The 27,652-nt window shown below is 42.5% G+C and overlaps 2 protein-coding genes across 4 annotated transcripts; one reads left to right on the plus strand and one right to left on the minus strand.

The window, feature by feature from the left end:
* The first annotated feature begins 316 nt into the window (after window positions 1–316).
* adat1 (adenosine deaminase tRNA specific 1) lies at window positions 317–14,715 on the plus strand. 3 transcript variants are annotated; one of them, XM_066713894.1, is made up of 10 exons: window positions 317–1,325; window positions 2,031–2,196; window positions 2,762–2,830; window positions 3,224–3,278; window positions 3,888–4,018; window positions 4,135–4,720; window positions 4,887–5,032; window positions 5,386–5,485; window positions 5,958–6,038; window positions 12,058–14,715. In XM_066713894.1, exons 2-10 carry the CDS (start codon window positions 2,058–2,060, stop codon window positions 12,188–12,190), a joined length of 1,440 nt encoding a protein of 479 aa, XP_066569991.1. In that variant the 5' UTR covers window positions 317–1,325; window positions 2,031–2,057; the 3' UTR covers window positions 12,191–14,715. The 3 variants fall into 3 exon arrangements, with proteins under 3 accessions (XP_066569991.1, XP_066569990.1, XP_066569992.1); XM_066713893.1 differs by having other exon boundaries at window positions 320–440; XM_066713895.1 differs by lacking the exons at window positions 317–1,325; window positions 2,031–2,196 and having other exon boundaries at window positions 2,760–2,830; window positions 3,147–3,278.
* Window positions 14,329–27,162, minus strand: gabarapl2 (GABA(A) receptor-associated protein like 2). The gene is made up of 4 exons (XM_066713896.1): window positions 26,973–27,162; window positions 18,684–18,739; window positions 17,627–17,799; window positions 14,329–14,834 (listed from the first exon to the last, which is right to left on the minus strand). The coding sequence occupies exons 1-4, from the start codon at window positions 27,004–27,006 to the stop codon at window positions 14,744–14,746; spliced, it is 354 nt and encodes a 117-aa protein (XP_066569993.1). The 5' UTR covers window positions 27,007–27,162; the 3' UTR covers window positions 14,329–14,743.
* Between the last annotated feature and the right edge of the window lie 490 nt (window positions 27,163–27,652).

Genomic DNA, 27,652 nt, shown 5'->3' on the forward strand with positions numbered 1-27,652 from the left:
TTAGGATCTGAGATTCGTCTCTCCTCACTGTGGACATTCTAATTGAATACATTATAACTTTATTATTATGACTTGCATAGTGTTCTTACACTAAAAATACACTTTTATTAAATATATTAATGTTATAAACAAGTATATATTTTAAAACCTTGGCAGAAATGATACTAAGCTCACACTAAGGACCATACTGCAAGACATACATGTGCACACGATGCAGGAAGCGGGCGGCCTGGGGGAGGACAGCCCATCGCGCACTGCGTCCTTTGGCCCTCTCGTCCTGGGACTGGCGGAGACTCTTATTTTGAAGGGGGTGAAGCGGCAGTGCGCGGAAGCGGAAGTGAGCGGCGGACAGGCGCCGGGACGCGGGAGACGGACGGGGAGGACAGTAACAGCTCTGCGCTGCGCACCGTCGCCTCGTCTGCACTGGTCACTGCAATTCGGTATCAGACGTGATTCATCATTTCAGATAGAGACGAGCAATGTTGAACAGCTTTGAAATGTGATTGGTTCCGTTGGTGTGTTTATAGGAGCAGTTTGAACCAAGGACAGTACTCGAGGGACCTTGTTAATAATAATAATAATAATAATAATAATAATAATATTTCTTGACACTGGCTGGATTTCGGCGGAGCACAGTAAAGCTGTAAGACCAGATATGAAAGCGATTAAAGCAGCTGCTCTGTCTGTCAGGCTTGAGAGCAACACGCATGCTCACTGCACTCTCCAGCTTAGAAACCCGTCGTTAAACCCGTCCATTCATTTACTCCATAGTTACTGGTGTTCCCATTACATTTCTCCAAGAGTGGTACACTGTCTACCAAAACTGTGACTTCAGATACAACCACCATATATATATATATATATACTCTCCAAAAAAAGAAACGTCCTCTCATTTTTAACTGCTTTTATTTTCAGCAAACTTAACGTGTAAATATTTGTATGAACCTAAAAGGATTCAACAACTAAGACATAAACTGAACAAGTTTCACAGACATGTGACTAACAGAAATGGAATAATGTGTCCCTGAACAAAGGGGGGGTCAAAATCAAAAGTCACAGTCAGTGTCTGCTGTGGCCCCCAGCCGCATTAAGCACTGCAGTGCATCTCCTCCTCATGGACTGCACCACATTTGCCAGTTCTTGCTGTGAGATGTTACCCCACTCTTCCACCAAGGCACTTGCAAGTTCCCAGACATTTCTGGGGGAATGGCCCTAGCCCTCACCCTCCGATCCAACAGGTCCCAGACGTGCTCAATGGGATTGAGATCCGGCTCTTCGCTGGCCCTGACACAACACTGGCATTCCTGTCTTGCAGGAAATCAAAGGTGGGTTTGTGCCTGTAGGCGACATTGTTGCCGATGATGTCTGGTGAGGACCTGCCTTACAACAGGCCTACAAGCCCTCAGTCCAGCCTCTCTCAGCCGATTGCGGACAGTCTGAGCACTGATGCAGGGATTGTGCATTCCTGGTGTAACTCGGGCAGTTGTTGTTGCCGTCCTGTACCTGTCCCGCAGGTGTGATATTGTGATGGACCGATCCTGTGCAGGTGTTGTTACACGTGGTCTGCCACTGCGAGGACGATCAGCTGTCCTTCCTGTCTCCCTGTAGCGCTGTCTTAGGCGTCTCACAGTACGGACATTGCAATATATTGCCCTGGCCACATCTGCAGTCCTCATGCCTCCTTGCAACATGCCTAAGACACGTTCACGCAGATGAGCAGGGACCCTGGGCCTCTTTCGTTTGGTGTTTTTCAGAGTCGGTAGAAAGGTCTCTTTAGTGTCCTAAGTTTTTTTAACTGTGATCTTAATTGCCTACCGTCTGTAAGCTGTTAGTGTCTTAACGGCCGTTCCACAGGTGCATGTTCATGAATTGTTTATGGTTCATAGAACAAGCATGGAAAACATTGTTTAAACCCTTTACAATAAAGATCTGTAAAGTTATTTGGATTTTTACAAAATTATCTTTAAAATATAGTGTCCTGAAAAAGGGACGTTTCTTTTTTTGCTGAGTTTATATATCATTTCATCCAGGTGGAGGTGTGAGCTGCAGCCGGGGCGATGTGGAGTGCAGAGGAGGTGGCGAGGCTGTGCTATGAGCGCTACGGTGCCCTGCCCAGGACAGGAATGCCACAGATGGGCAGGGAGTGGACTCTGCTGGCCGCTGTGGTGAAGATGTCCAGCAGCCAGCAACACCAAGGTCAGTCTGGCACAGGGTCCTCTTTGTGAGGCGTCTTCAGATCCCACACTGATCCCACACAGAGACTCAGTCAAGTCAAAGCAGCCAGTCCATTGTTCAGTTAAGAAAATTTGAATTATTTTGGGATAAAAACCTGCAGCTCAGACAATTAGTTGGTCTCCCTGGCTGGATATTGGTCCAGGGTTGGGCCACTAATGGGTTGACATTACAACAAACAGCATTTAAAAGCAGTGTAATCCACATTGTTCACTTCACAGGTCTGTCTTAATATTCATAAGGAGATATGAAATAACCCTCATCTGGCGTTATCTTGCAAATATATCTGTGTGTTCTTAAAGCTGAAGTGGATTGAAGTACAAGAGCCTTATTTCTTATTTCTGTCTTGACTGATTTTAAAAAGATATATACTTTGATCAGAAACTGAAACAATCTATTTTTTGTATGTTTTTTTTACTATATGCAAGATGAAAACATTTTGATGTTTTATTATTATTATTAATTGCATGCAATTTGTGGTCCTTTTGTTCTCTGAATATATTTTGTCTATTGTCTTTTCGCTGGTCAGCTGCTCCAGAGGTCGTCGCTTTGGGAACAGGAACGAAATGCATCGGCCAATCTAAAATGAACGGCCGCGGTATGTAGCAAGTGGGAATGTCTTGCAGGGGCAGTAATGGTTAGTCCTGGCCTTAAAAAAACCTCTGGACGGTCAAAGCGGGGTAATGTGGGTGTCCAGAGATACAGCCACTCCAGGTTTCAGTACTGGAGCTTTTGAGGAATATTCACACCATGTCACTCACAGTAACATGACAACACAGTCACAAAACCCACCAGACCTAATGTCGGCCGTGACTCTTGTGGTAAATGGCACAAGGAATAAAATGCCCTTCATCTCCGAGCAGTTTGTGCTCTCTTATGATTTTCCTTTGTGTGTATCACTAAATTGCTATCAGGCCCTGAGATCAGGACTCCGAGCAGAGCACGGATTCGTCTTTGCTTTGTTGTGTGATGGCTCCTCTCTCCTGCATAGGCAACATCCTGAATGACAGCCATGCTGAGGTGGTGGCCAGGCGGGGGTTTATTAGGTGAGCTTGATTGGAGAGGCATCAGCTAGTTGCTTGATCCTGTTTTTAAAAGCCAACCCGTAGAAAAGCTAGTGGTGTATAGAAGGAAGCTATTATACAAATGCAAATCTCTGTGATACAGTAAACAGGCAAGGGAAGCCGGCCGGACAGAGCAGATAAATCGGTCATCTTGCTCTTAATGTCAAAGTACTTTGTATGATCAAATCAGACCTTTTTAAGGACTATATTTTTTACATTAATGTGTTAACATCTGGTTTTCCTAATGAGCAAGAAAATGCAAAGAAGTGGTTTATTTTATTTAATTGTGTAGCTTTGGGTTTTTGTTTCTCTGGCTAATTTGACATGGTGTTCAAGTTTTATGAATGTGGGCCTTTTCATCAGCCAAACAGAGAGAGCGGACTGCTTCCTTTCATCAAAGCAGTAATAATCCCAATCTCTCTACGGACATATTGGGCCAAACCACAAAATAAACAATCTCCAAAATTGGCAGTACCAGATGGAGGTATGGATGCTTTGTTTCACACACTGGCATGTTATTGGCCTGTGTGAGTGTGATACCCAGTGAGGAGGTGGTGTCTGTAGTGGAGTGTGCTGCTCTCTGTGCCACAGGTATCTGACTGAGCAGCTGCGAGGGGCTCTGAAGGGGCAAGACAGCGGCATCTTCAGCCCAGGAACAGAGAGGAGCAGGTGGAGACTGCGTCCGGGAGTGTCATTCATCTTCTTCACTAGCCACACCCCCTGTGAGTGCCCCCTTTCTCTCCCCCCTGCCTCTGGGGACTGGCAGCTTCATCCATTTGCAATACCTATTCCACAGTGTAGGTGTAGGTGTAAGGCAACTGTGTGACTGTCACTGCAGGTGGGGACGCCTCTATTATCCCTATGGTGGCGAGCCAGGATCAACCCTGCCAGCCAATCAGAGCACCAAGTGACATCACTGATCACCTGACCAAGGGCAAGAGTGGGGTTGAGGCCTCGCCCTCAAAACGGAAAGCAGAGGAGAACGGGGAGCCAGTCAAGCGCTTAAAAACATGCCCCTTGGATTGTGCGGTTGTGGGGGAAGGGGGCTCTGTGCTCGGGGAGGAAGGCTCTGATCCTCCCCATGGCAGCAGCACAGGATCTGGCCCGGGCAGCTCGGAAACAGCCCCTGACTCCAAGGGGCCTGATGTACACAGAACCGGAGCCAAGTGTGTCCCAACAGCCAAGCAGGACCCCCTTCGGCCGGGGGAGGGCTACCACTGCGTGGGTGTGCTGCGGGTGAAGCCGGGTCGAGGCGACCGCACCCTCTCCCTGTGCTGCAGTGACAAGCTTGCGCGCTGGAACGTGGTGGGCTGCCAGGGGGCGCTGCTCTCCCACTTCCTGCAGGAGCCGATCTACTTCAGCGCTGTCGTCACCGGGGAGTGTCCCTACAGCCAGGAGGCCATGAAGAGGGCGCTGATGGACAGGTGACTGGGCTCAAGGGTGACGCCGCCGGGGCCTCGAGGTAGAACACATGGGCACTGATTCTGACTCTCACACACAGTTCAGTATCAGCACAGAGCAGTGCTGTATCAAATCTGGCATCCTTTACACACAACAGAGAGTTAACCCCAGTTACTATGTCCTGTGCAGGTGTGCCCATGTGACAGACCTGCCCCCTGGCTACTCAGTGCGGGCCCCGGAGCTGCGCCACGCCAGCCTGGAATTCCCCCACAGCCACCGACTGGTGCAGGGCACCCACGACAGCTCCAAGGGCCGGGTGACACCCTGTGGAGCAGGTACTCTTTCAACCTCAGTCTTCCTGTTAACTTTTTATTTTATTTTCGTATTTCTTTTCGTGTGTTCTTTATTTTTTATATTGTTTATTTTGCCTTATTTCATTTATTTTGCCTTCAAACAATCAGTGATTAATTTAATTAATTTAATTTCAGAATATTTTTGTGTGCTTGAAAAGCAATTGAGAGATCTTGTCTGCATATATATTTAATTTAGTCTTCAGGGAAATTAAATTTTAAGCTGGGCTTCAACATAGAGTCTTGAAAGACTTTTTACTTACTGTAATAATAAAATGTATTGCCCTTTAGTACTACTGAATCAATGTTTGGTTTAGTTTTTTTCCATTTGTCTGCAGCCATCAGTTGGTGTGCTGTCCCTGATCAACCACTAGATGTCACTGCAAACGGCTATAAGCAAGGAGTTACTAAGAAAGCTCTGGGCACGGCTCAGGCCAGGTAAACCAGCGGTACACACTCACTGCACTGTGGGGCCCTAAATACATCACTGCACCCGATTATAAAAGCTTTGTAGAGTATAATTCCTTTTTTTTTTTTTTTTTTTCTTAAACGAATGCTAATGGAGTTAATGGAATGCAATCAATCTCACATGATCTAATGGGAAAGGCTTGCAATGAATATTTAATGGCACTTCACAGAAAATGTAAAATAAAAGATGCAGTGCAATTGAAATCTCTCCACAGGCACTGCTGTGTAGTAGAGGAGAGGCAGCCCAGTTCGCTGTTGTGTCTCGTGCTAGGTGTTTGTTCACAGCCATGCTGGCTCTGTGTGAAGCTCCTTCAACACTGCAGTACTGTGTGCAAACCTGTCTGATTATTACAGTCAAATGACCTGACAGATCCTTAAGCCAGGCGTTTGACTCTGACAGCCTGTGACCCCGGCCTGAGTGACCGACCTCTGTCTCCTGCAGGTCTCTCATCTGCAAGGCTGAGCTCTTCAGCAGCTTCAAGTCCCTCGTGGTGTCCGCCCTGGAGCTCCCAGACTCCCTGAGGTGAGTGGGGCCCCATCCCCTGACAAAAATAGCTTCAAGAAAGATACAGAGCATTTCACGATGATCACCCAGTACATGTCAATTTATATCTTTCTTGACAAGTATTCTGAACTAAATATATAAAAATTGCACACACAAAAAAACAATGAAATCTTTTGGGACGTTTTGCGATGAGGATTTGATTCCCGTACCTGTTTTCATTGACATTCTCTAGCCGACTGCTGTTTTTCCTGGCTGTCAGGTTGTCCTGTCCGCTCATGTTACCCAGCCGACTCCTGCCTGGGGGGGCCCCAGCATGCTTGATCTCTGTGTAGTAAATGGCACGCTCCTTCAGCCCCCTATCACATAGGGAAATGGGATACAGGGCTGAAGGTGACTTAACAAAATTGTTGCCTGTGTTTTATGGAACAAAAGCGCTGTTGTGCGGCGTCTCTCCAGTCTCCTGTAACACAAGGCACACTGTCGGGCTCAAAGGCCTTTTATGCCCAAGCCACCCCTGGGCCCGGGGGCCTGTGGCAGGTGAGTTTACAACTGCGAGGCTCAACAGACAGGGAGTAATAAAAGAGCTGGCGTGGGGTGAGTGAGAGAAGTGTACTTTGTGATGTCATTTGCTAGAGAAAAGGTGGGGCGGCAGGGCTATTAGAGCCCAGCGACCTGAAGTTGCAGGGAACAGAAAGCAGTGGAAGGACACAATGGAGGTCTTTATCCAGTTGGGCTCTGAGAAGGCCTCGTCCTCAGAACTGCGCCATCTACACCAGTCAACGATAACAAGATCGCCATCTCCTGACAACCAGGATTGTATAGCTTATCAGTAGACGGGCAGAAGGATGTTTCTGTTTCCCCCCAGGTGGTCAAGGATGGTTAACTTCTGTGCCGCACAAACCTCAGCTGATAAGTCATGCGATGGTGGATGTCAGGAGACTGGAAGCTGTGCAGATGGTGCAATGTCAATAAGCTGGGCGCTCTGCAGGTGTGCTGTGTGTTGACTCACCACCGCCGGTGGGAGAGGGTGTGAAAACAGGCAGGTGGACACAGTGCAAAGGTGTTAGTCTCTCACCCCCCCCACTGCCCCTGCCCTTGTTTTTATAGGGATCCTCCCCCCCCACATTACATCTTCTGTGAACACTGTCAAAGAGTGGCAGCATTTTCACTCATTTGTCAACACAGCAGATGCGTGTTCAGGGAACTTTGTGGCCTGGTCATTTTCTAAGGGCTGATTCTGAGCTCGGGCTGCCCCGTTTTGCGCTGGCAGCTTTGGCACAGGCTGATGGGCGAGCGGGGGATGTGTCTGATCAGCAGTGAGCCATTACTGATTCACTCAAATGTGTCTGGCCTGCTGAAGACACTGGCCCTGCTGCTGTAGTCCTCTGTGTGCGCATGCTCTGCCTCGCCTCCCCAAAATGATCTGCAGTATCATCGGATCATTAACGTCACCTGACTTCGATGGGTCTTCCGAGCAGAACAATTATTGTCTAATTGAATAATGGATAAATTATACATTTCAGTTCATTATGAATTCTCCAATGACCTGTGGATTACTTACTTAATTTGATATGATATACAGATGAATTCATGCATTTACAATAAATAGCAATTTGGTTCCCGTTTCCAGTGAGTGAAAATCATTAAAACTCAACTGTCGATTCAGCCTTAAGTTATTAATATAATCTCTTTGCCTTAATTCAATGCCATCTGCAACTGTGCACCCATATGTACAGATATACTCTATATACTCTGTTGATGAATATGTCTATTTATATGAAGATTGTAGATGTACAACGTGAAAAAAATGAAGCTACTGTGAGAACTTACATTGTGTAGTCTTTCTTTCTTTGAGGGCGAATGTTTCCAGGAGGAATATTCTTTGCCACTTCTTGCTGCTTTGTTTTTGGGTTGCCTTATCCTTCAATACAGCAGCATTTGCTGTTTGTTATGTTGTGAGGCATGTAAGGTAGCCTGTGAAATAACAGGAGGCTTTGGCAGTTACCTTAGTAAAACACTTGATATCAATACTCTTGCCTTTGCATTACTAGCACTTGTATTGTTTATTTCCCCTATACTCCCTTTCCCTTAGCTCTTAACTTTGACTTAACATCTTGTCTGCACTTATCAGCTTTTACAATCTAGGATGTAAGACCTCATATATTGTTTACTGTATATCTCGTATACACTTATGTAAACTGTGAATTTGTAAATGTGTTTTGCCTTGAATTGCACTGTATTATTGCACTGTGTATTGTGCATATATTTTGTATGTTGCCCTGGACAAGGGCGTCTGCTAATAAATAATTAATAATAATCGTTCCCAACATGCAACACCGACCATTTTTGTATTGTCAGTAGAGAAGTTCTTTGGACGTCTCAATGGGGTTCTGACAGGATTTCAACCCCCTGGTTTAATTTAACCATAGCTAGGGATCGACTAGAGACTAAGACCCTTTAAAAAAAAGTCTATTACCTGAGCTGCTTAAGTAATGCTTGTTTGGGAGGAGAACAGGAAGAGTCTGAGTACAATTGGTCCATACTGTCCCTCCCTTTCCCTTGACTTGATCTGGAATTGAATAGCTGTGCTGCTTTGCTGCAGTGTCCTAGATGATGCTGGAGGGTTGTGTTATAGCTGCAGCTTCCAGGGACAGCCACGAACTGGCTGGTCAGATCCTTCAGATGCCTGGAAGGGCCCTTATAAAGCTACACCTGAGCAGGTTTTTAAGTTTTTGGCCACGTCTAGAAGGAATTGGTTAGAACTGAATTTGTTGTTTAACATAAGTTCTGCTTTTATTTTCCCTGGAAGGAGAATATCATTTTATATTTTTTTAAGATATTTGACTGCCCTTGCAAATGATTATATATTTTGATATTGTAGTCCACAAGCATGATGTTTTATGGCTTTGCGTAGACTTTAAAGTGCCTGCCTGCTTTATCTTGAACTGCACTCTACCGGTGTGCTGTGGCTGAAAGATTTCAGTTAACTTAATGGGCTGTTGGCCAATAATGGCATATGGTTGCTAATGCCTCTAATTGTTCTTGTATGTCTTTCCCTTCTGCAAAACTTTGCCTTCTGGAGCTTGGTTTTGAATGATTTATAAATGGGTCTTGAGAATTGCATCTTTAATTAGCTGTGCTACTGAGAGAAGCCAGTCTGGCGACGATGAATTAGCACCGTGACAGTGGGAAGTCACATTTAACAACATCATAATGTCGTGTCCTGATTGGGGAAAAGACAGGCCAAAACATTTTCAAGTGGTACATATTTTATAACTGTGGCCAAAAACTGGTTGAGAGCTAAGTCTGAGGTCTGATGTAAGCTTGTTTGATGCAGAAATTGCATGAGGTTGGCTGTCACTGGGATCTGGATAGTCTTGTGTTTTATAGCCTTTTTTTGAGTATATTTGCACAGACAAACATGCATAGTTAATATCAGGTTAAAATTGTCTGTATAATTTAGCTCAATGATTTAATCAGTGCAGTGTCCAGCTTATAAAACCATCAATGGGTCAGTGATTGTTTTGGGGTTTTCGTATAACACTCCTCATGGGCCCAGTTGATTTCACTGTGATTGGTGCTTCTCTTAAACATGAACGCCAGTCTCTCTGCGCATCCCCTGGGATCATCCCTGGATCAATGGCTGCAGACCTAAGAGCTGCTTTAGCCCTGCAGTTTGCCATTGATTTTCATTGATTTTCAACCTCTCCACAATCACTACACAGCAGAGAAAAGGCCTGGCCCTCACCAGTAATAACACTGGAGCCCAGTGGACCCAGAGAGCAGTATTCCTCTCTTGGTTTCATATATCCCAATCTCTGCAATCCTACTTATGAAAAAGAAACGGTGATAAGGGCTTCTACTAATGCATTCCCTTAACTGCTGGCAGAATTTTACACCATTACTAGCTCTTACTCCATAGTTCAAATTTCCTATTGGTCCCATGTTGCTTTTGCTAGGCTTTTGCCTTTTGGATTGCAATTTTAAACATCCGTGAAAAGATTTTTACAAAGGAATTGAATAGAGGTATGAGAGATTATTATATAGTGTGCCACTTCATGGATAGGGGTATCTCTTAGGTAAATGAATAATTAAAAAACTAAATGGAGTGAATGGATTTGACTGCTGCTGATCCTAGGCCTTAAACCTGGCCTAGGTCAGGGATCACAATGTGGCCACAATATGGGGGGTATTCAGAAGAACTGGTCAGGGAGAGAGACAGGGGTGACTGACGGGGCATCATGGGCACAGCTGAGAGATGCAGAGAAGAGAATGCTAAGCCAGGAGGATCTTCTTCCTGTTTTTTTAGCAGGACAGGATATTGGATGGGTGTCGTGAGCTGTCTGCTGCTCTGAACCCCAGGCTTGCAGGCTTCATTCAGCACAGATGTGGCCCATTTCTAAATCCTGTTGCCCCGTGGAAAAGAAAGGCCTTTTATTTTTCATGTTAAGCTTTGGATTTCCCCTGCCGCTGCTGCCCATGCCAAGCTGAGCAGTTGAATGGAACAGTGCCTGTCAACGCCTATGAGAGGCACAGCCCCAGCTCCGTTTCCGCTTCTAATGGAGTAGAGGTTCTGAGGTTCTGATGCCACGGGGCATAAATAAACTTGTCAGTTTGTGGAACATTTTGAGCAGTTTGTCTAGTGAAGTAGGAAGGGGAACTGGAATGACAAACACTATTTAAATCCTCCCCCCTTATAGGTATTTGTCCAAGTCCTGTTTTGATGCCACAGTGACATTTCATGAAAGAATAGTGAGGTTGGTTTTGGTTTTGGTTTTGATTTTGGAAGGGAGGATGTTTAACATTCCCCCAGTGATCTGCAGTTCTGGTTTAGAAGGGCTCTGGATCTTAATCTGCATTCTTCTCTGTGCAAAAAAAGACTTCAGTGCTGCCCCTCCCTCTCTCCCTCGCTCCCTCACCCTCCTCCTCTCGCACGGCGGAAATTAAAAGAGCCGAAGGGAATTTTCTTGATTGAACGCTTGATGGGTTTCAGGTTTGCAGAGAGCGCACTGACATTCTTTATTGCAATGAAACAAATATGTGTGTTTTTTTGCTTCTGAAACCAATAACAATTTAAGTTAATCCAGCTGTTACACAAAGTGATAGATATTTACTTTTGGAGGGGCACTGCCCATGTTATCCAGCTCTCGTGGTGGGGAAGGACCCGAGTTGCTCATTCTTCTGAGGCTGATTCGAAGACAATGCGTGCTGGAACTGACTACAGTATATTTCCCTAGCGCAGCAGAACCTTATAATAATAGAGCTGTTCATTTTCAGCAAAGCACAAAAAAGTGTGGACAATGCCTTACATGTTCAGTGTGCATCTGAAGTTGTGTTGGGGGCCCTTGTGTCTAAAGTGACAGAAAATCCTCCCTGTGACACACTGATAATGAGCTTGCAAAATGAACATTTGTAAAATAAGACTTTAGGATTCCAAATGTGTCTCCTGGCAGTTCTCCATGCTGTAAGCTTAGCCACATGTTCTGGCCAGTTTCCCTGAAACCCGTTGGGGACAAGCAATGGAAAGAGCCAGCCTGCCAGGAAGAACATGGCAGCAGAACTGGATTGGCGCACGGGGTGGGCAGCTTGGCAGGAGATGCCAGTGGGAACACTGTGCTGTCCTCAGTGCTGAGATTCTGTAAAAATCTCTCCAAGCCATGTGAAAGTGGTGTAGTGGTGTAGTAATGGTGCAAGAATACGTCATACTTTTAAAATTCGTACCGCCAGGACATCCTCTTACTACAGCACTCTGTACTCTCAGAGCATACATGTTTCAAAAGTACACATGAATACTCAGGTTTGTTATTGGAAATTGGTGACATTTTGATTCCACTGCCTAGCTGACTTATGCCAAGGGCTGGGAGAATGACATTGTCACATCAATCACTATAGTTTTGTCGGTGGAATAGCTACAGCGAACAGCTATCAACAGTTATGAACATTTACCTGCTTTATTGTTTCTTCCTCAGACGCATTCTGGTTGTGTTTTGTGGGTTTAAGAAAGGTGAACTAACTTTGGGCTGGTAATGTTTTCCAGGGGGAAGGAGCTGAAGACATACTGGGACTACAAACAGGCAGCTGAGGGCTACCAGAAAGCCTGGGAGAAGCTCAGAGAGCAGGCCTTCAGCGAGTGGGTCCGCAGTCCCAGGGAGCTGCTGCAGTTTGAGTGAGGGATCCACTGGGAATACAGCAGGTAACACTGACTCGGACAGCTTTGAGCAGCCCCTGTGGATAAACCCTGAGGGCAGACTCCCGGCCGTTACGGTCCGCAGCTAACTAGCCAGCATCAGAGGTCCCTTCCGTAGGGGAACACCAGGGCTAATCCAGGACCAAACAGATGGTTCCTCAAAGGAGCAGCCCTTTTCACCTGCTCACTCGCACAGCATTAAGACGTGACCATAAGCAAAATCGGTGCTCTGTGTGCGATGCTGCTTGTTATGCTGTCCTCAAGACAGACACGCTTGCCTATAGAAAATCCTTCTAAAATGTTTTTCCCGTCGGACAGTTTTGGGTTTGTTCCACTCATCAGACTTTTGCTCCATTTGTCTTTTTCAGTCTTTTGTTTTATAAAACTGTTTGTGAAAAAATCTAAAGTGTTTATTTGTGCCTTGTTTTTTGCTTTTCTTTCTGATGAGATTTGTATTATTTGTGTAATGTTAAGAAACCTTGCTAAGTGTTAGCTTTAATGATTTCTTTGTAAATGCTCTGTTCTCATCAGTGGAATGATTGACAAGATGATTTTGAACTCCAGGATGTCACAAACACGCCTATATCTATAAGCCTGGCCTTGCAACATCAAACACACTCAGTCTTGGAGGAGGCCACACCCCAGACCCGAACGTATGGTGAGACAATAATTCCACCATTTGTTGTGAGGGGTGGGTTGCATGTGATCGTATGACAGCAATCCGATTTGGTGCTCAAGGACTGACACAAAATGCATAGAAGATAGTGTGTTCAAAGATATCCCCTCCTTGAATCTCTGTGAAATACTGGTCTGTTCTTCAGCCCTGTCTAACAGTTATCACAGACAGTCAGAAGGAGCGGTGACTGAAAATGCCCAGTCTTGCATGGCTGTGGAATGAACAGGCTAAAAGTCCACACTGTGCAGAGGGATGTTATTGAAGCTGGAATATTGACAGAAGGGAATCATCATTTCAGAGAAGGCACATTCCAGAACACAATGGACACTCTGTTCAAAATACCCGTCCTGCTTACGGTGTGACCTTTGCAATCAGGGGGAACACATATTTTTCTTGTTTTTGGTTTTCACGATGCTAAAAACGAGACTGATGACGTCCTGAGGTATGAGCCACATATCACGCAGTGCTATAGCAGGAAATTGGGATATTTAGAGAAATGAAAACAGTCTGCTTTGCTTGATGATTGAAAGATTGTGTGTGGATGCTTCCTGTGGAGAATAATGGAAACACTTTTTATTGCCTCAAACTGCAGGTGATTAAAGCACTGCTTTTGTATTGCAACCCCTTTGTGGTGTTTTGGATGATAGATGTTGGAATGAGCTTTCATTGACAAGCTTTTCAGCTCCTGATCTTACTAAATTGTCCAGCTCGATGCCAACCCCGGGTGCCAATGCTGTGGGTTAAATTGTCTCTTTCTTTGCATGGCAATGAAGAAATCTGTGCTGTCAAAAGAGAGAGGTGTAAAATACCCATTAAGATGGGATTTAGTCCACTTCTTTGGTTTCCCTTGGTGTAATGAAATACTGATGAAAGCTTCTGATAAACCGGCTTTAAGGTGGTAGGGAAGAAGTTGGATGGAATATGATATTGGTATAGTGTATAATGCTTCCCGAGTGAGCACCAGAGCTTTCTGAAACACTGATACGAGTTCCCCCCCACAGAATACGGAAAAGCCTGTAAAATTATATCCAAGTGAAATAATGAACTAGGATGGCATTTGTTATTATTAACTACTCCGATTACACTGAAATTAATCAACTAGCTTTATTGCTTTTATAGTGAGAGACAGAGCGAGCTACATTTACAAGAAATGGTACCAAATATTTCAATCCACACTTGAGTACTTTGTTAAACTAATAATTTTCTCAACTGGATAAATCCCCCCCCAGCGAGTTAGTTTCTAGCTGATGATTGCAAAGATATACTTGATTTATGGTACAGCGTCAATAAAACATGGCGGATTCTCATGAGAAGTACTTAAGGAACCCAATTAGTCGGCTCACTAGACCAGTTTAGCAACCAGGAGCTTGAAACCCCTTCCCTAAAGGAATGTTTTTGTCGGAAATGTTACTTTAGATTAAAACCAATAACCGTGTCCAAAGAAACGAGTTTTAATGTTTTTATTGGTTAGGTCATCCAGCTACCTTACCGTTCAATATTTAAACGTATTTCTCTGAAATATAATCTTGAAAGAAACAATCTCAAACAACAAAAGTCAAATGAAAATAAAAACAGCAAGCAATTCCAATAAAATACAGCTAGCAAAACAATTCACAGCCATGAGAACAGAAAAAGTCACTTATTTGAACATAATTTAACAATCTAATAATGTTTACAGCTTAAATACAATAGGGGATAGGACCAGAGTTACAAATGCATCCATAATACGGTTAAGTGATTTTTTTTTTCTTTTTTTCCCTTTTCCAAAATGCCAGTATATGTCTATAGTACAATCAAGCTTGTCAGAGAGAGTGAGTGTGGAGAGGGGGAAAGCCAGTGTCACAAGCCAAGCACAAACGTCTAAAAGCCAAAAGTGTTTTCTCCGCTGTAAGCAACATACAAAAAGCCATCTTCATCCTTCTCCTTCTCGTACAGTTGGCCCATTGTTAAGCTGCAGGGAGACACAAACGGACATGTCAGACACGGTTCTGTCTTGTCACGGCACAGGATTTGGGTCAAAACGTCCACTGGCCAGACAAATCAGACATTAAAACTATAGGACCCTCTGGTTTTCAGTGTACGTGCATGAATAGCAGCTATAAACCAGGCAGTATCAAATAAAATTGCTTAGTAAACATTTCGTTTTTTTATGCAACTTATTTTATCAGGAATTCCCATTGAGATCGAGACCTGGGTTGGTTGTGGGGCAGGAAACAGGCTTGAACCGTACTGTGCTTCCTTGATTTATGTATTTTTTAGCTTGTCGGATCTCTGTTAATGCTATGTGTGTGTGAGTGTCTTCCATTTATGCCTCTGTATGATCTGTGGACTGAGTAAATCAGTGGAGTTAATTGTGTACTTGCTCTCCCAGCCTCACAGGCCCGGCTGGTCTGGCCCAGCCCCCTCGGCCTCAGTGTGCTGCTCGTCCGGGAAAGATGGCTGTGGTATTTACCTCTAAGCTGCAAATGTTTTGTCCTATTGTGCGTAGTAGCACTAGCATACTACTTCTACATGTTCTGATCATGGTGTCAGTCTGTGCTGCGCCTGTGCCACTCCATGTACAGCAAACCCAGCCCTTCTGTAGTGAAGAGAGAGCTGAGCTTTGGGCACCGAGCTGCTAATCAGTGTAGGAATTTACTGGCAGGCCTGTCTCTGTGCTGGAAAATGCTAATGAAGCGCATTGGCCTCCACCGTGATGCCTGTGGTCCACTGTTTGTCTCCCCCCCACAGGAACAGGAGAGCAGGCGTGGCTCTGGCTAGGGCTGGGCGATATGGCCAAAATACAATATCGTGGTATTTTTCACATTCTTGACGGTATTTTTTAATGGCCATTTTATACTGTATATAAAGCAAAAATAATAGGACACAACTGACATTGAATTACGTTTTCCTATTCTGTGTCAGTTGTCTTGAAACCAAATAATGTTCACACTATCGACGACACACAGATCGGGACAGATTCACTGGGGTCACTTTGCTGTGAAGTTTCAGCCACACTACTCTCCTCCAACCGGTCGTCGATGATTGTGTAATGATTATGTTTGTTTGTTTATGTCAACACGCAATACACATGGAATTTATTTTCAATATTTGGCTGAGGCACATTCATTCCAGAACGAGGGTCTCGTTTGAGAAGCGCAGATCTGCGCAGAGATTCTTGCAGTGTTTCTGCGTGACGCCACTAAGATCCAGCCACAGAAATCTGCGCAGACTCGCACAGCCCAGCGCAGCTCCAAGAAGCTGCTGCAGGAGGCGAGCTGTGGCTGAGAGACACAAGATTATGCAGAAATCAAGAGGGATGCGTTAAGCTGAATGAAAACTACTACAGTCCCCTTGTTAGTGGAAGCGAATGTCAACTTTCATTACACAATGAAGCTGTGAACAGCACTGTCAAAACCACAGATATAGAGTTCTATATCGACCCTTGTCAATGCTTTATTAAATAATTACATCAGTTATTTTACAAAATTGAATGTAAATCTATGATGCACAATAATTAAGTTGTTACTTAAATGATTGGCAATTCTATTTTTTTAAATAACTAAAATATGAAAATAATAAATCATCCAATTACATTGATTTCTGCAGGGTTTGTGAAAAAAGGAGGTCACATTCTTTTAACGCAAATTTGCGCAGTTCTGCAAGATCCAAACTATCCCATTGGTGGAGCTGTGCAGATCTGCACAGATCTGTGGAAATTTGAATTACACGAACACTATCAGCGTTTTTTGTTCAGATGCGTCTCATGTCAGCGCAGTCTCAAGCAGCCGGCGCAGCAAGTTGTGGGATACGCGAACAAGATCCAGTTTATTGGTAGCTGAATGCTATGACTCAATGACACAGTAAATAGTAAATTATTCAAAACTTTAAAATTCCGATATGAAGGTATAGTCAAATTCCAAACCGGTCCGTAAATCAGTACCGGTATATCGTTTTTTTATGGTATACCGCCCAGCCCTAGCCCCGGCCTCCGCTCCCCCTCTCTCCACCTGACTGCAGCAGTCTGATCGCATCTTCAATACCTCCATTTACATCTATTTTAATAATGCATGCAGTGACATTCTGACATCATTGCATTGCCGTTCAAATATTTAAAGGAATGAAGATCAATTTTCTAGGCTTTTTAAAAATAATATATATTATTTATTTAGTATTGTATTCCCTTGAAATACATAAATACCCTGTCATTCAAATTAATATCTTAAACAAAACGGACAAAGGGAACTTATTTTTTTGACTTCTGCAGTGATATTTGCTCAGATCAGTGACCGTACTGTGACTTTCTCACCGTGGTGGAATACCTCTAGAAGACTCTTTATAGTAAAGATACAGTTGTGTTGAATGGTACATTGTGGTTTAAATATTTAGAAAAGGCTGTTTCTAATGGGGATCATTTACATTTATATAAACAAAAAGAGAGAACAGGGCTTAAGTTGACTATCTAGTGTTACACAATAACTCAGAGTCATAGAGATACAGATCTCCTAAATCCTGTTGCTCCAGGAAATACAACCCAAAAACAAAATTAACAATTCACAAAAGCAGGATTTACTATTGAGTTAAGGATGTTACATGCCTGTTATTTGGTTTGGCATGACTCTGCAAAAACAAAAATCGACAGTATTTGCTGTGTTAAGCAACAGGAGTCTGACTTCCATCCCTGGGTGATCAGTGAGGTAGGCCCCTAACAAATAAGACACCACCCCCAGAAGCAGGAGGAGAGCACTCCTGGGGTGGTCTTACCTGGACTGAGGGACAGTTTTGTCTACAAAGAGGAAGATGGCTTTCTCCGAGGGCAGCTGGATGCGTTTCCTGATGATCCACATGAACTGAGCGACTGTGATGTCAGAGGGGACCAGGTACTTCCTCTTGTCTATGTCCACGATCTGAGAGCCAGACACCTTCTCCACAATCACCTGCAAGTGTGCAGCAGGAGGGGGGGGGGCTTTAGCAACAGCACACAGGGACTCGGGATGAATTGATTCAATTAAGTGTAAATATATCATTTCAGATATGTATGCAGTCACAAAAATACAGCCTTGACATGGAACTATGTGTGAAGCACAAAACCATCCTTTCAGGGGACAAGAAGGAATTTCCTTCACATGTGTTCACTTTCTGAGGACGCTGTGCTTCGTGGATTTGTACAGGGTGGCGGGAAACTATTGAGAGATACTCATGTCAAATCTCTGGTGACCCAGAGCTGCCTGTAGGCAAAAGTAAGATTTTATTTGAGGGAACCTACCAATTTCAATAACTGTAGCATGGTAAATATCCTGATGTTTGGCTTTGTGACTCAACTATAGGTAGCAAGTGGCCCAGCTAAGCTCTCCAAACAGTAAGACTCCCACTTTAATCCATGCAGAGATTCCTGCTGTCAGAGACACTATACAACAAGCATGACTTCATACTGCACTGCCTCTCAGGCTAAGAGCTTTGCAGTGCAGTAATCGAGTCAGACCTGACCTTGGACACAATGGGATTGTAGTGATTTAAGCATATTTCCTTGATGTATGGCCTAAACGTTCTTTTCACGACACCCTGTACTTAAAGAGATATCACTACAAACAGGATGTTTTCTTGTTTTTTTATGCTAATTCATTACCGACTAACATTTACCAAAATACAGCTGGTAAAGGAACATGTCGTCAGCTCTTCTTAGGATGAATTGACAGATCAGTGTTTTATTTCATACTATCAAACTGGTAACCCATACACTGTGTTTTGCAAACTCAGGGCCTTCCTTACAGGAGTTGCTGTGATCAAGTGACAATTATGCAACTATACAGCACACACTCACCGGGACCCTGTCTGGGTACTTGGCACGGATTTTGGCGGACTCCACACATCGGTGTTCTGCAAAGAACAAAGACAAACATCAAGTAAATAGAGGAGCACAAACCCACTTTTTGGAATACTCTGAATGCATGAGGGAAGGTTTGTGCAGCTGGCTCTAAACATGTCTTTGCTATTCCCATGCAATTCCCAAATCACATATATATGCAAAGTTTAAAGGTGTTGTAGAAATCCATGTCACTGTGTCTGAGGCCCTTTCATTGAATAATAAAGTAAACCAGCGAAAAATCCCAAACATTGACAATTAAGCTCCACCCCTCATACATTCTTGGATAGTTTGTCGTCCCCCCCCCCTGCCTATTTATTGTAAAACTACCTGAACGATTCTCATAATTTGTCATTACAGTTCCAAAACAATAAAAATACACAGTAAAAATCCAATGTAACTGAAAACATTTCTCTAGTTATAGAAATGTACATGTTCTTTGAGATATATACATATATGTGTGTGTATTCTTTGAAAGGTATTAATTTGTTAATGTAAATGTGTTGAGACCAAATATGTTTCTTGATTGATGGTTAAAGGTTTAAAGCAGTTATTATTTGGTGATTAAAAAAAAAAAAAAATCAGATGCCACAAAATCCTATTAACAAAAGCAGAGAATCCCAGTATATAGGTCTTCAGACAGTACAGAGATAAGGAAGAAACTGGTGTACGAAAAAAACATTTTTTACATTTCTAATCCCTACTGCAGCAAATAGGACTTCTAGGTTAAGAGTCAGAGAGGACTCCTTCTTTTCATGCATCAAATCACCATTTCAAGTCACAACACCCAGAACCAGCTCTGCATTTAAGCCCTTGCTGTTTCTCTTTCACATACATTTCACAGGGCAAGAACCGCAAACTGCAAGCGTCTTAAACATACACAATCTGTAAACCACACCTAAATATAATACTGACATACTATATATGCATTCATATACAGCATTGGAAACAGACCTGTGATATTAATTTAGTTGAAGTTGTGTTTGGATATATTTTCTGTTATATAAACCCTTCAGGCCCCTCATGCAGCTGTATTAAGCCAGTCATTTTAAAACTAACCCTAACCCTAACAGCAAGATATGTGTTTAGCGACCAAGAGCAAAGCAAAATGAGTCTGAGGAGACCAGTATATAGCAGCTGGTACTGAAGAGCTTGGGATAGCACTGGCAGACGGGGTATGGTATATTGAAACTGGAATGTTTTTTGTTGTTGGTGTTTTGTGTAGATAAACTTAGTGTTGCAGCACTTGGACTATGACGAGTAACGCAATCTAGCATAAGGATGAATCATTGACTGTGGTGCCACGCCACTGTATTTATTGATGTTTTTAACCACAAATTAACCAAGAGATTAATTCATCTTGCGGCGATGAGTGACAACAGTGGAGTTTAGATAACTGATATAGATTTGACAAAGCAGCCGGCCAGCTGTAGATCTGGTTCCCTGTAGTACTGCATTGCCCCAGACCGATGATACCATTACCATAACCAGTAAGTAGTTCCTAATCCGCATAGACGCATATGCTGTATGGCTCTGGTATAGTCAGTACAATCCATGTACGAGTCTGCATTCAGTTCAGTTTATTATAATTATTACCACCAAGAATCTAACCTAGGTGATACACCAAAGGAATCATGGCCAGAGAATGAATACTCCGTTCCAGATCCACACAACCAGCCCTCCACACACACGCACACACACTTTCACAGCTCTCCTGGCACTGCTGAAGTGATATGAAGATATGAATGAGGCTATACCTGATCTCATATTGGATAGGCGTCGGGCTACACAAAGACTGTGGGGAGTGGCAGCATTCGGGGAGACTTGGCGCTTTGTACACCAGTTTATGCAGTTTATTGTAAATCAGTTTATGCTCAGACTTCCAAACTCCTATCCTTGCTGTTTTTTCTGTTTGTAATTAATGCTGGACAGAATACAGCAAGGACTGATATGGGGGTTTATATTTCCAGGACATGGTTCTGCTCATCACTTCTGCACCAACAAAGGATAAGAAGACACCCAGTGATGACCTGCAGTGATGACAGATTTCTTGATTCTGTAATTGCACTGTATAATAGATCAGCTGTCAGCTTCACCCCTGGTTTACATATAATCACCTACAGTACTGTGACAAAATTGACCATGCTTTGCATTTTACATTCCATGAACATTGGCGTTTAGAGAAGCTATGCTATTCCTGGTCTCAAAGTGGATTTGTAGTCACTCACATTCAGCTAAAATACTTAGTAATAATGATAATCATAATTATTATTGGTGGGCTAAAATACTATATACTGTACATGTATATAATTTGAAAATGCCAACAGGCATCGTGATAGTCCCATTTTTTACTGTGAGAGACCTTGGTTTGGTATACTCTTTGAGACGCATAGAGACACTCTATGAGCCTTTTTAATTCATTATAGTATCGAGTGTCTGTAGTTTCTAAAGTGGAAAACATTACTCATCCACCCAGGGGATACACTGAGAAATACTACAGTGCATGCCAGCAACCCCAACTACCTGCCCAGATTTTCAGCTCCTTTCACCAGCTTTATCCTCTCCCTAACCTTATCCTTTTCTTTTTTTCATTTGTGAGGGGTTTTGTTTGTGTCCCTTTATTTTTTTTTCCTTACTAAAACAATATCATATTACATGAACACTTGTACGCAAGGTAATTGTCTAACCTGATTTCTATTTAGGAGGCACTGCATGATGCAATCTGCAAACATGCATGTGTCACAGTAGTTTGTTTGTTTCAACTTTATTACAGGAACAGCAAAGTGCTGTTTCAACTGTACATGCCATCATGAGCAGAAAAGTCCATGAAGATGGAACACTACCCACGAATACAGCTAATAATCATCATTAGCATAATAACTGTCATCATAGTGTTAAGCATAGTAATAATGATCACCACTCTTCACTAATGGGATGAGCTGTTGTGGACTGTGCCCAGCACCCCTAAGCATTCAGAAAAATTAGACGCCAAGTTCTCCATCTCATCTGAAGGACAAAGCATGTAGATTAGGTAACACACAGGGCTGCGAATAAACTGAGAGCTCAGTGATAATAAACATTTTGCATTGAACCACCATGCCTCCTGTGTACAGAATAACCAAATGTTAAAAACAGGTGGGATAGGGCTGTCAACTACAAGTTTGTCAACACAAAGGTTGCAAAAATGAATATGTTTGCTGTGTCAGCGAGCCCAGTGTAATGCTAGTATTGAAACAGACAAACTCAAGCTGCAACAAAGAGCAGCATGTGAGGTGAATCACAGTGAACAGAAAAACAATGGCAGCTCACAGCAGCCAGAAACGCTGTGTTGGTTAATAGGTCTGTAGATTAGGGTGAGTATGGGCTGGTTAGACACACTGGATTAATTCAGTGTGCTGGGCCTGTCGGTGACAAAATGGAAAAGCACACGCCTCCAGAGTTTTGGGTGTAATGGGCCAGGTGCAATTTCCACTGTCTGCTGCTTGACACACTTAAGTAAATCATGTGAAGATTGCAGCAATATTATGTATTATCCTCTCATTTTGCCATTCATTTCCTAAAGCATCACACTGAGCCAATCTAAATGACATGCTGATAGTTGTAAGATGTTTCAAGGTACACATCTGGCATAAAACAGCAAATGTGATTGGCCACACGACATGTATACCAAAGAAGAAGTGGTCCATAAGGGCTTGTTATGAGGACTACTGGTTCAAGCCCTGGCTCTGCCATAGACTGTCTGTTACCCTGCATATGTTTTAAGGGCCACTCCTTGAGTTCTGCCCTTCAGATAAGATGTAAAACTAGAACTGTTCAGCAGCATTTGTTGGCGTATTTTCCACTGCCTCGTCTCTATAAATTGCTTTGGATGAAAGCTTCCGTTCAGTGAGATTATAATTTAGCCAGCTTTATGAGTTATTAGTTCTGGTTTCATTGCAGTGATTCAAGACAGGATCCTTCAGAGAACAGATCGATAATAATTGTGGATCATAAAGAAGCTACACACAACCAACAACCAACAGCCAAAAGGGGGATGGGAGGCTTCTTGGGCTTGTAGCTTTTCATGGGTTTTTCCATGTCTTTTTGTGCTATGTATGCTTTCATGTGCTAGACTGGTGCATAATTTATGTTGTGACCTGGCCATAGATCACTGAAACATTATGGAAACCAAACAAGGTTTGTTCGTTGTTAATTGACAACTTAAGGCAAATATCTTTAACATCATGCATTCCTTGCATTATAAAAGGCATGTCTTATTCTAAACAATATTAAGTATGCATTATGTTTTGAGATTAAGTAATAATGAATTTTACAAGGGAATCTGGGACTGCCTCTCATCAAAGGTTAACTTTGACCTCCCCCTCACTGTTTTGACATTGGTTGTTTATCTACCAGACGTATGACCAGCATGGAAGCCATTACTGGTAAAGTGTATTTTTAATCGGTGACATTGTAACATTGCTGTGTATGGTATGTCTTGTATGTCTTGCACTCTAGCACTGTTTAACCACCTGCTTTGTTTATATGTGGCAGTGCCCACACAAAACATATGTAGATTTAAAAAATATTGTAGGAATTACCATTGACAAATATTTTCAACCTATACAATATATGGATTACAAACTAAAATATATCTAAAATACATTACAATATTCTTGCATATACACAAATGGGGCCAATTGTGGCATATGAAACACATAAGGATCACACACTTTTACCATATATTTAAAACATTTGCTGCTTGTCTCTGTACTTCCTCGACCATGGTTTACACATACAAGACCTTGTTCTGTACACCGTTGGATCACCACGTCTATCACCATGTGGTGCCTAAACCATTTAATTAAAATGACGGTAATCCTGACTAGTTTTTGAATTAAGATGCAAGCAATTACATTCGACGTACAAGATGTCAGCTTGCATCGTCACAAGAAGCTGTGTCCTTGAGACTTGTCTGCATCTCTCACAGCTGCGAGCCACTGCTTGCAATTCCAGCTCATCACAGCTGGGAGAATGTGGATTCTCCAGGAACTGAAAGTTATGGTAGATAACAGACAGCCTTGAGCACACAACCCCTGCACCAAAGCAAGCTGATATCAAAGTTATTTGCATTAGACTTATTAAAAACTTGTTAAGATTATAACAATGAATAGAGCAAATACAGGCATGTGCCTTCGTCAGCTGAAGAAACAGATGTTTTATGCTGTTTTTTTAGGAATCCTGGGGATCAAATGCATGTGGTATTTTTAAAAATATATATATATTAAAAAGGTGTATTTATTGTTTATTTTTTCACAGTAAATATTTTTTTTTAATTAAAAACATTTTAAAATGTATATATAATAGAATCACTACCCCATGCCACTGCAAAATGTTTCTAAAACAACAAACAAAACACACTGATTTAAATATAATTTTGATTCACACTACTGTCTAATCTCAATTTCGTGTTGGTTTGGGCTATTCATATATGTATAGCTGATGATGCTGCCATCATCATATACATGCAGCAAACATAGCCCATTGCACATGCATGCAATTATTCCCAATGTCCCAAAGTCATAATCCCAACGACTGCTGCTCCAGCCAGCCAGACAATGCATTAACAAATACCCAGAACCATAGATCATAATTCACAAGATGTACAGCTACTGCATGACAAATAAATTAGCCAGTTCTGGAACTGTACTGCTGAAGCATAATTGTAAAAATCTAGGGCAAATGCGTTGATATCGTTGTTGGGGCAATATGTGTTGAAATGCATGCAGATCATTCCAGGTTCACTAAATACAATGTTGACTATGCAATATTTTCATGAAGAAAACATCAGGTGTGATTTACTGTACATGTCCAATGCACTTAATGGTGTCTGTCTTTTTTTTAGATACTAATATGAATTTCAGTTCAGCTGAGATCCCACACACACTCTACAGAGAACCTCCATCTAACTGGGATAAACACCCGCTATGTGGAACAAGACCAAATGTGAGCGACTGGCCTGATTTGCCATCTTGTGAATGCTTTCAATATGTGGTGACAGATTCCAAAGATCAGCCGGTTAGGAGAGCTAGCAAGATGTGCCAACAAGACCTGACAGAGAAGCCGAGTCTGGAAAAATGTGGTTTACAGGAAGACCGCCCTAGCTGGACTTGTCCTTAGTGGGTCAAATGGTGCGTTTCTCAATATCTTAGAGGAAACTGGAGGAAAAAACTAAAAAAGAATGCTGTTGATAGTTCAAAGCAGCGCTGTGCTCATGATGTTTCTTAGAAAACTGACACAAGATGCATCTAAAGCTTCATGGAGCAAGCAAGGCATTTTGTGACTGTGTGCAGCAGCATATGTGATGCAAACCTTTATTTTGTTTGCATGTATATTAAGTTAGGGAAGCAGCAGTATTTTTTTTGTCAACCCCCCTTTGTCCTGGGTCTGTGCTGTCTGTGGACGTGGGGGATGGGTGGTTGCCACTATCTACTGCATGTCTGTCTCTACTTATGGCACAATTATTTTCAGGCTAGCAATTCTGTATTCAAATGTTAAAACCAATGAACCACAAGAGTCTGTCTGGTGTGTAAAAAATAAACCACTGATACACCATTGCTTTTCTGATCTGCTCAAATAATGCCACCTGCTAAGTTTATATTGCCATCTGTTTAAAGTCCATCGTGGGTCTAGGCTGGAATTTATTTTAATTAACCTACTTTTTGGCTCTATTTATGGAAAATACATTTTACTAGGTATCTGGATTTTTTTTTTTCAGGCCACATCCATTTATTAACACCCAGCAACAATTTTACATTACTGCAACTAATTGATAAATTACACTTAAAGCATTTCAACTTTGAGGACCTGGTATCAAATCTGCTGGGAAAAGAGGCTGTGGAGCAGCCAGAGCACCATTTCCAACAATAATATTAATAAAGCATTTCTATAAATTACTTATATATAATGAAATATTAAAATAATTCATATAAAATGTTTCAAATCTTTCTTCATCCAAATGTGACTTGTGATCATTTGGATTTGGAAAATGTATCCTGTGCATAGAAAGTGGATCTCCACAGTTTGTCAGTAATTGTCATGGTCATGCTTTAAACAATAATAATTAATAATGAACAAGTATGGTGCTTGATTAAATTCGATAGTACCATACATCTCTGTAATATACTGTACAGTAAAGTTTGTGATCCTACTTGAATCCAAACGTAAAGAGCTTGTCATATAAACTATAAAACAGTTTAACTCCGATTTAAATCCCCGGCCTAGGCCTTAGTTTGTTTTTTAAACGACTGCAGTCTTTGCCCTAATTTATCACGGGCCTGTGCAAAAACTTTGTCAACCTTCCTACCAAATAAACTGCAGGTCATTTAAACATATATATTACGGCAACAGCTCCAACTCTAACCCTAATGCATCTGGAAATTCATTTTATATATATATATTACAGTACTTGGTTTATATAGTGGGTCGGACAGACACGCACGCACGTACCAAATGAGTGTTTTCACATAAAACGATCAACGCGACCGTATAATTGTCCTACATGACGTAGCTTCCAAACACCATGTCAGCAGCAATGCTTAAAGTTCTATGGTCGCGTTCTTTTTGCGCAGATTTCCGCAGTCCTGCGCAGATCTGCAGAATCCCTCCGATCCCATTGGTGGAGCGGCGCAGACTCGCGCAAAACTGCGGACACCTGCTCTACACGGACCCGACCGATCTTGTCCGGACTCTCTTGCATGCCTGAATTTGAGATAAGGGTGACCTAGCAAAAAATATAATAAAGTTCTTCCGGATGCTCTGTCACTGCCCCGGTTTCTTGCGTTGTTCCCTATGGAAGCTCAGCGAGAATGGCCAGAGCAGAATGCGCGATGTTAATGTAGGACGCCCTTTCGAAATTAACACCCGTGCAGGAGCAGTGACAGCAAGGACAACCGCCACCTAGCAAAACAATGCTCTTTCTAGAAAGAAAGGCCACACAATTGCAGCCTATATAAGCTACTGTCAGTCCCCCAGCCTCCCTAAACTGACAGCAAAATATTACAGCAGTATGTTTGCGCCATTTCGACCGTAGGCCTGTATTTTGTCATTCTAAACAAACAGTGTAATTATACAAACGGACACACAATACAACACTGTGCGCAGGTCATTGCTTAGCAGGCCCTGACACCGCAAAATAAGCACAGATTCAGGGCTACGAAAACGAAAGCGCAGATCATAACACTGTCCCCCACTATCATAATCCCTTACCTAGGGAATGATCTTCTTTAAACATCCATTTCATTTTTGCAGACTTCAAGTGTGATTGGTTTGTTCTTCAAATGGATAATTAAATCAGATGTAAATTGGTTTTTTTCTTCTTAAACAAAAGGAGTGAAACTAAAACAGCAACAATGTAACAAAACAAGCTCCAGAGTCCAACCCTGCCGATGACGTCACTGTGCGAGTAGACCATTCCGTCTGCAGGAGGGGAGCTGGGGAGGGGGGGTGCTTATTTTAATACATTTGAATCATCCACTAACATGCACATTATGGAAAAGATTCGTATCAATACAGCCTAACTGGTAATGATTGTTAGATTTGAAACGGGAGAGAGAAGTCTGTCACTACGCATGGTTTAATGCAGTGAGCCACACTGCCTGCCTGCTTCTATATATACATGTTTGACCCCTCCAACACGAACCCGAGAATTGTGACATGCAATATTTTGTTTTTCTGGTTGGCGATTTAGTTTAATTAAAGAAGATGTTATACACGCAGATTTTACGGAAATATGATCAGCAGAAAATTTGAGTGATTTCTGTATTGTATTGTATGTTCAATTGTAAAGCTGTCACTTTAAAATTGAGAACTTTTTTAGTGCTTTTGAGGCAAGTGGTCAGTTATGCACTGCTGGCATGACTCACTTCTGTCTCTGTACAGCGACAAAC

The sequence above is a fragment of the Amia ocellicauda genome, chromosome 9 (genome assembly GCF_036373705.1).
Source record: "Amia ocellicauda isolate fAmiCal2 chromosome 9, fAmiCal2.hap1, whole genome shotgun sequence".
NCBI classification, from domain to species: Eukaryota; Metazoa; Chordata; class Actinopteri; order Amiiformes; family Amiidae; genus Amia; species Amia ocellicauda.

Excerpts from the sequence above, each read along its gene's own strand:
- adat1 (XM_066713894.1), top strand. The coding sequence starts at position 2,058 with ATGTGGAGTGCAGAGGAGGTGGCGAGGCTGTGCTATGAGCGCTACGGT. Across the intron at positions 3,279-3,887 it reads GCCAGGCGGGGGTTTATTAG|GTATCTGACTGAGCAGCTGC; the intron begins GTGAGCTTGATT and ends TCTGTGCCACAG. Across the intron at positions 4,019-4,134 it reads CTTCACTAGCCACACCCCCT|GTGGGGACGCCTCTATTATC; the intron begins GTGAGTGCCCCC and ends CTGTCACTGCAG.
- gabarapl2 (XM_066713896.1), bottom strand. The coding sequence starts at position 27,006 with ATGAAATGGATGTTTAAAGAAGATCATTCCCTAG. Across the intron at positions 17,800-18,683 it reads AGTACCCAGACAGGGTCCCG|GTGATTGTGGAGAAGGTGTC; the intron begins GTGAGTGTGTGC and ends GCACACTTGCAG. Across the intron at positions 14,835-17,626 it reads AAAACTGTCCCTCAGTCCAG|CTTAACAATGGGCCAACTGT; the intron begins GTAAGACCACCC and ends GTCTCCCTGCAG.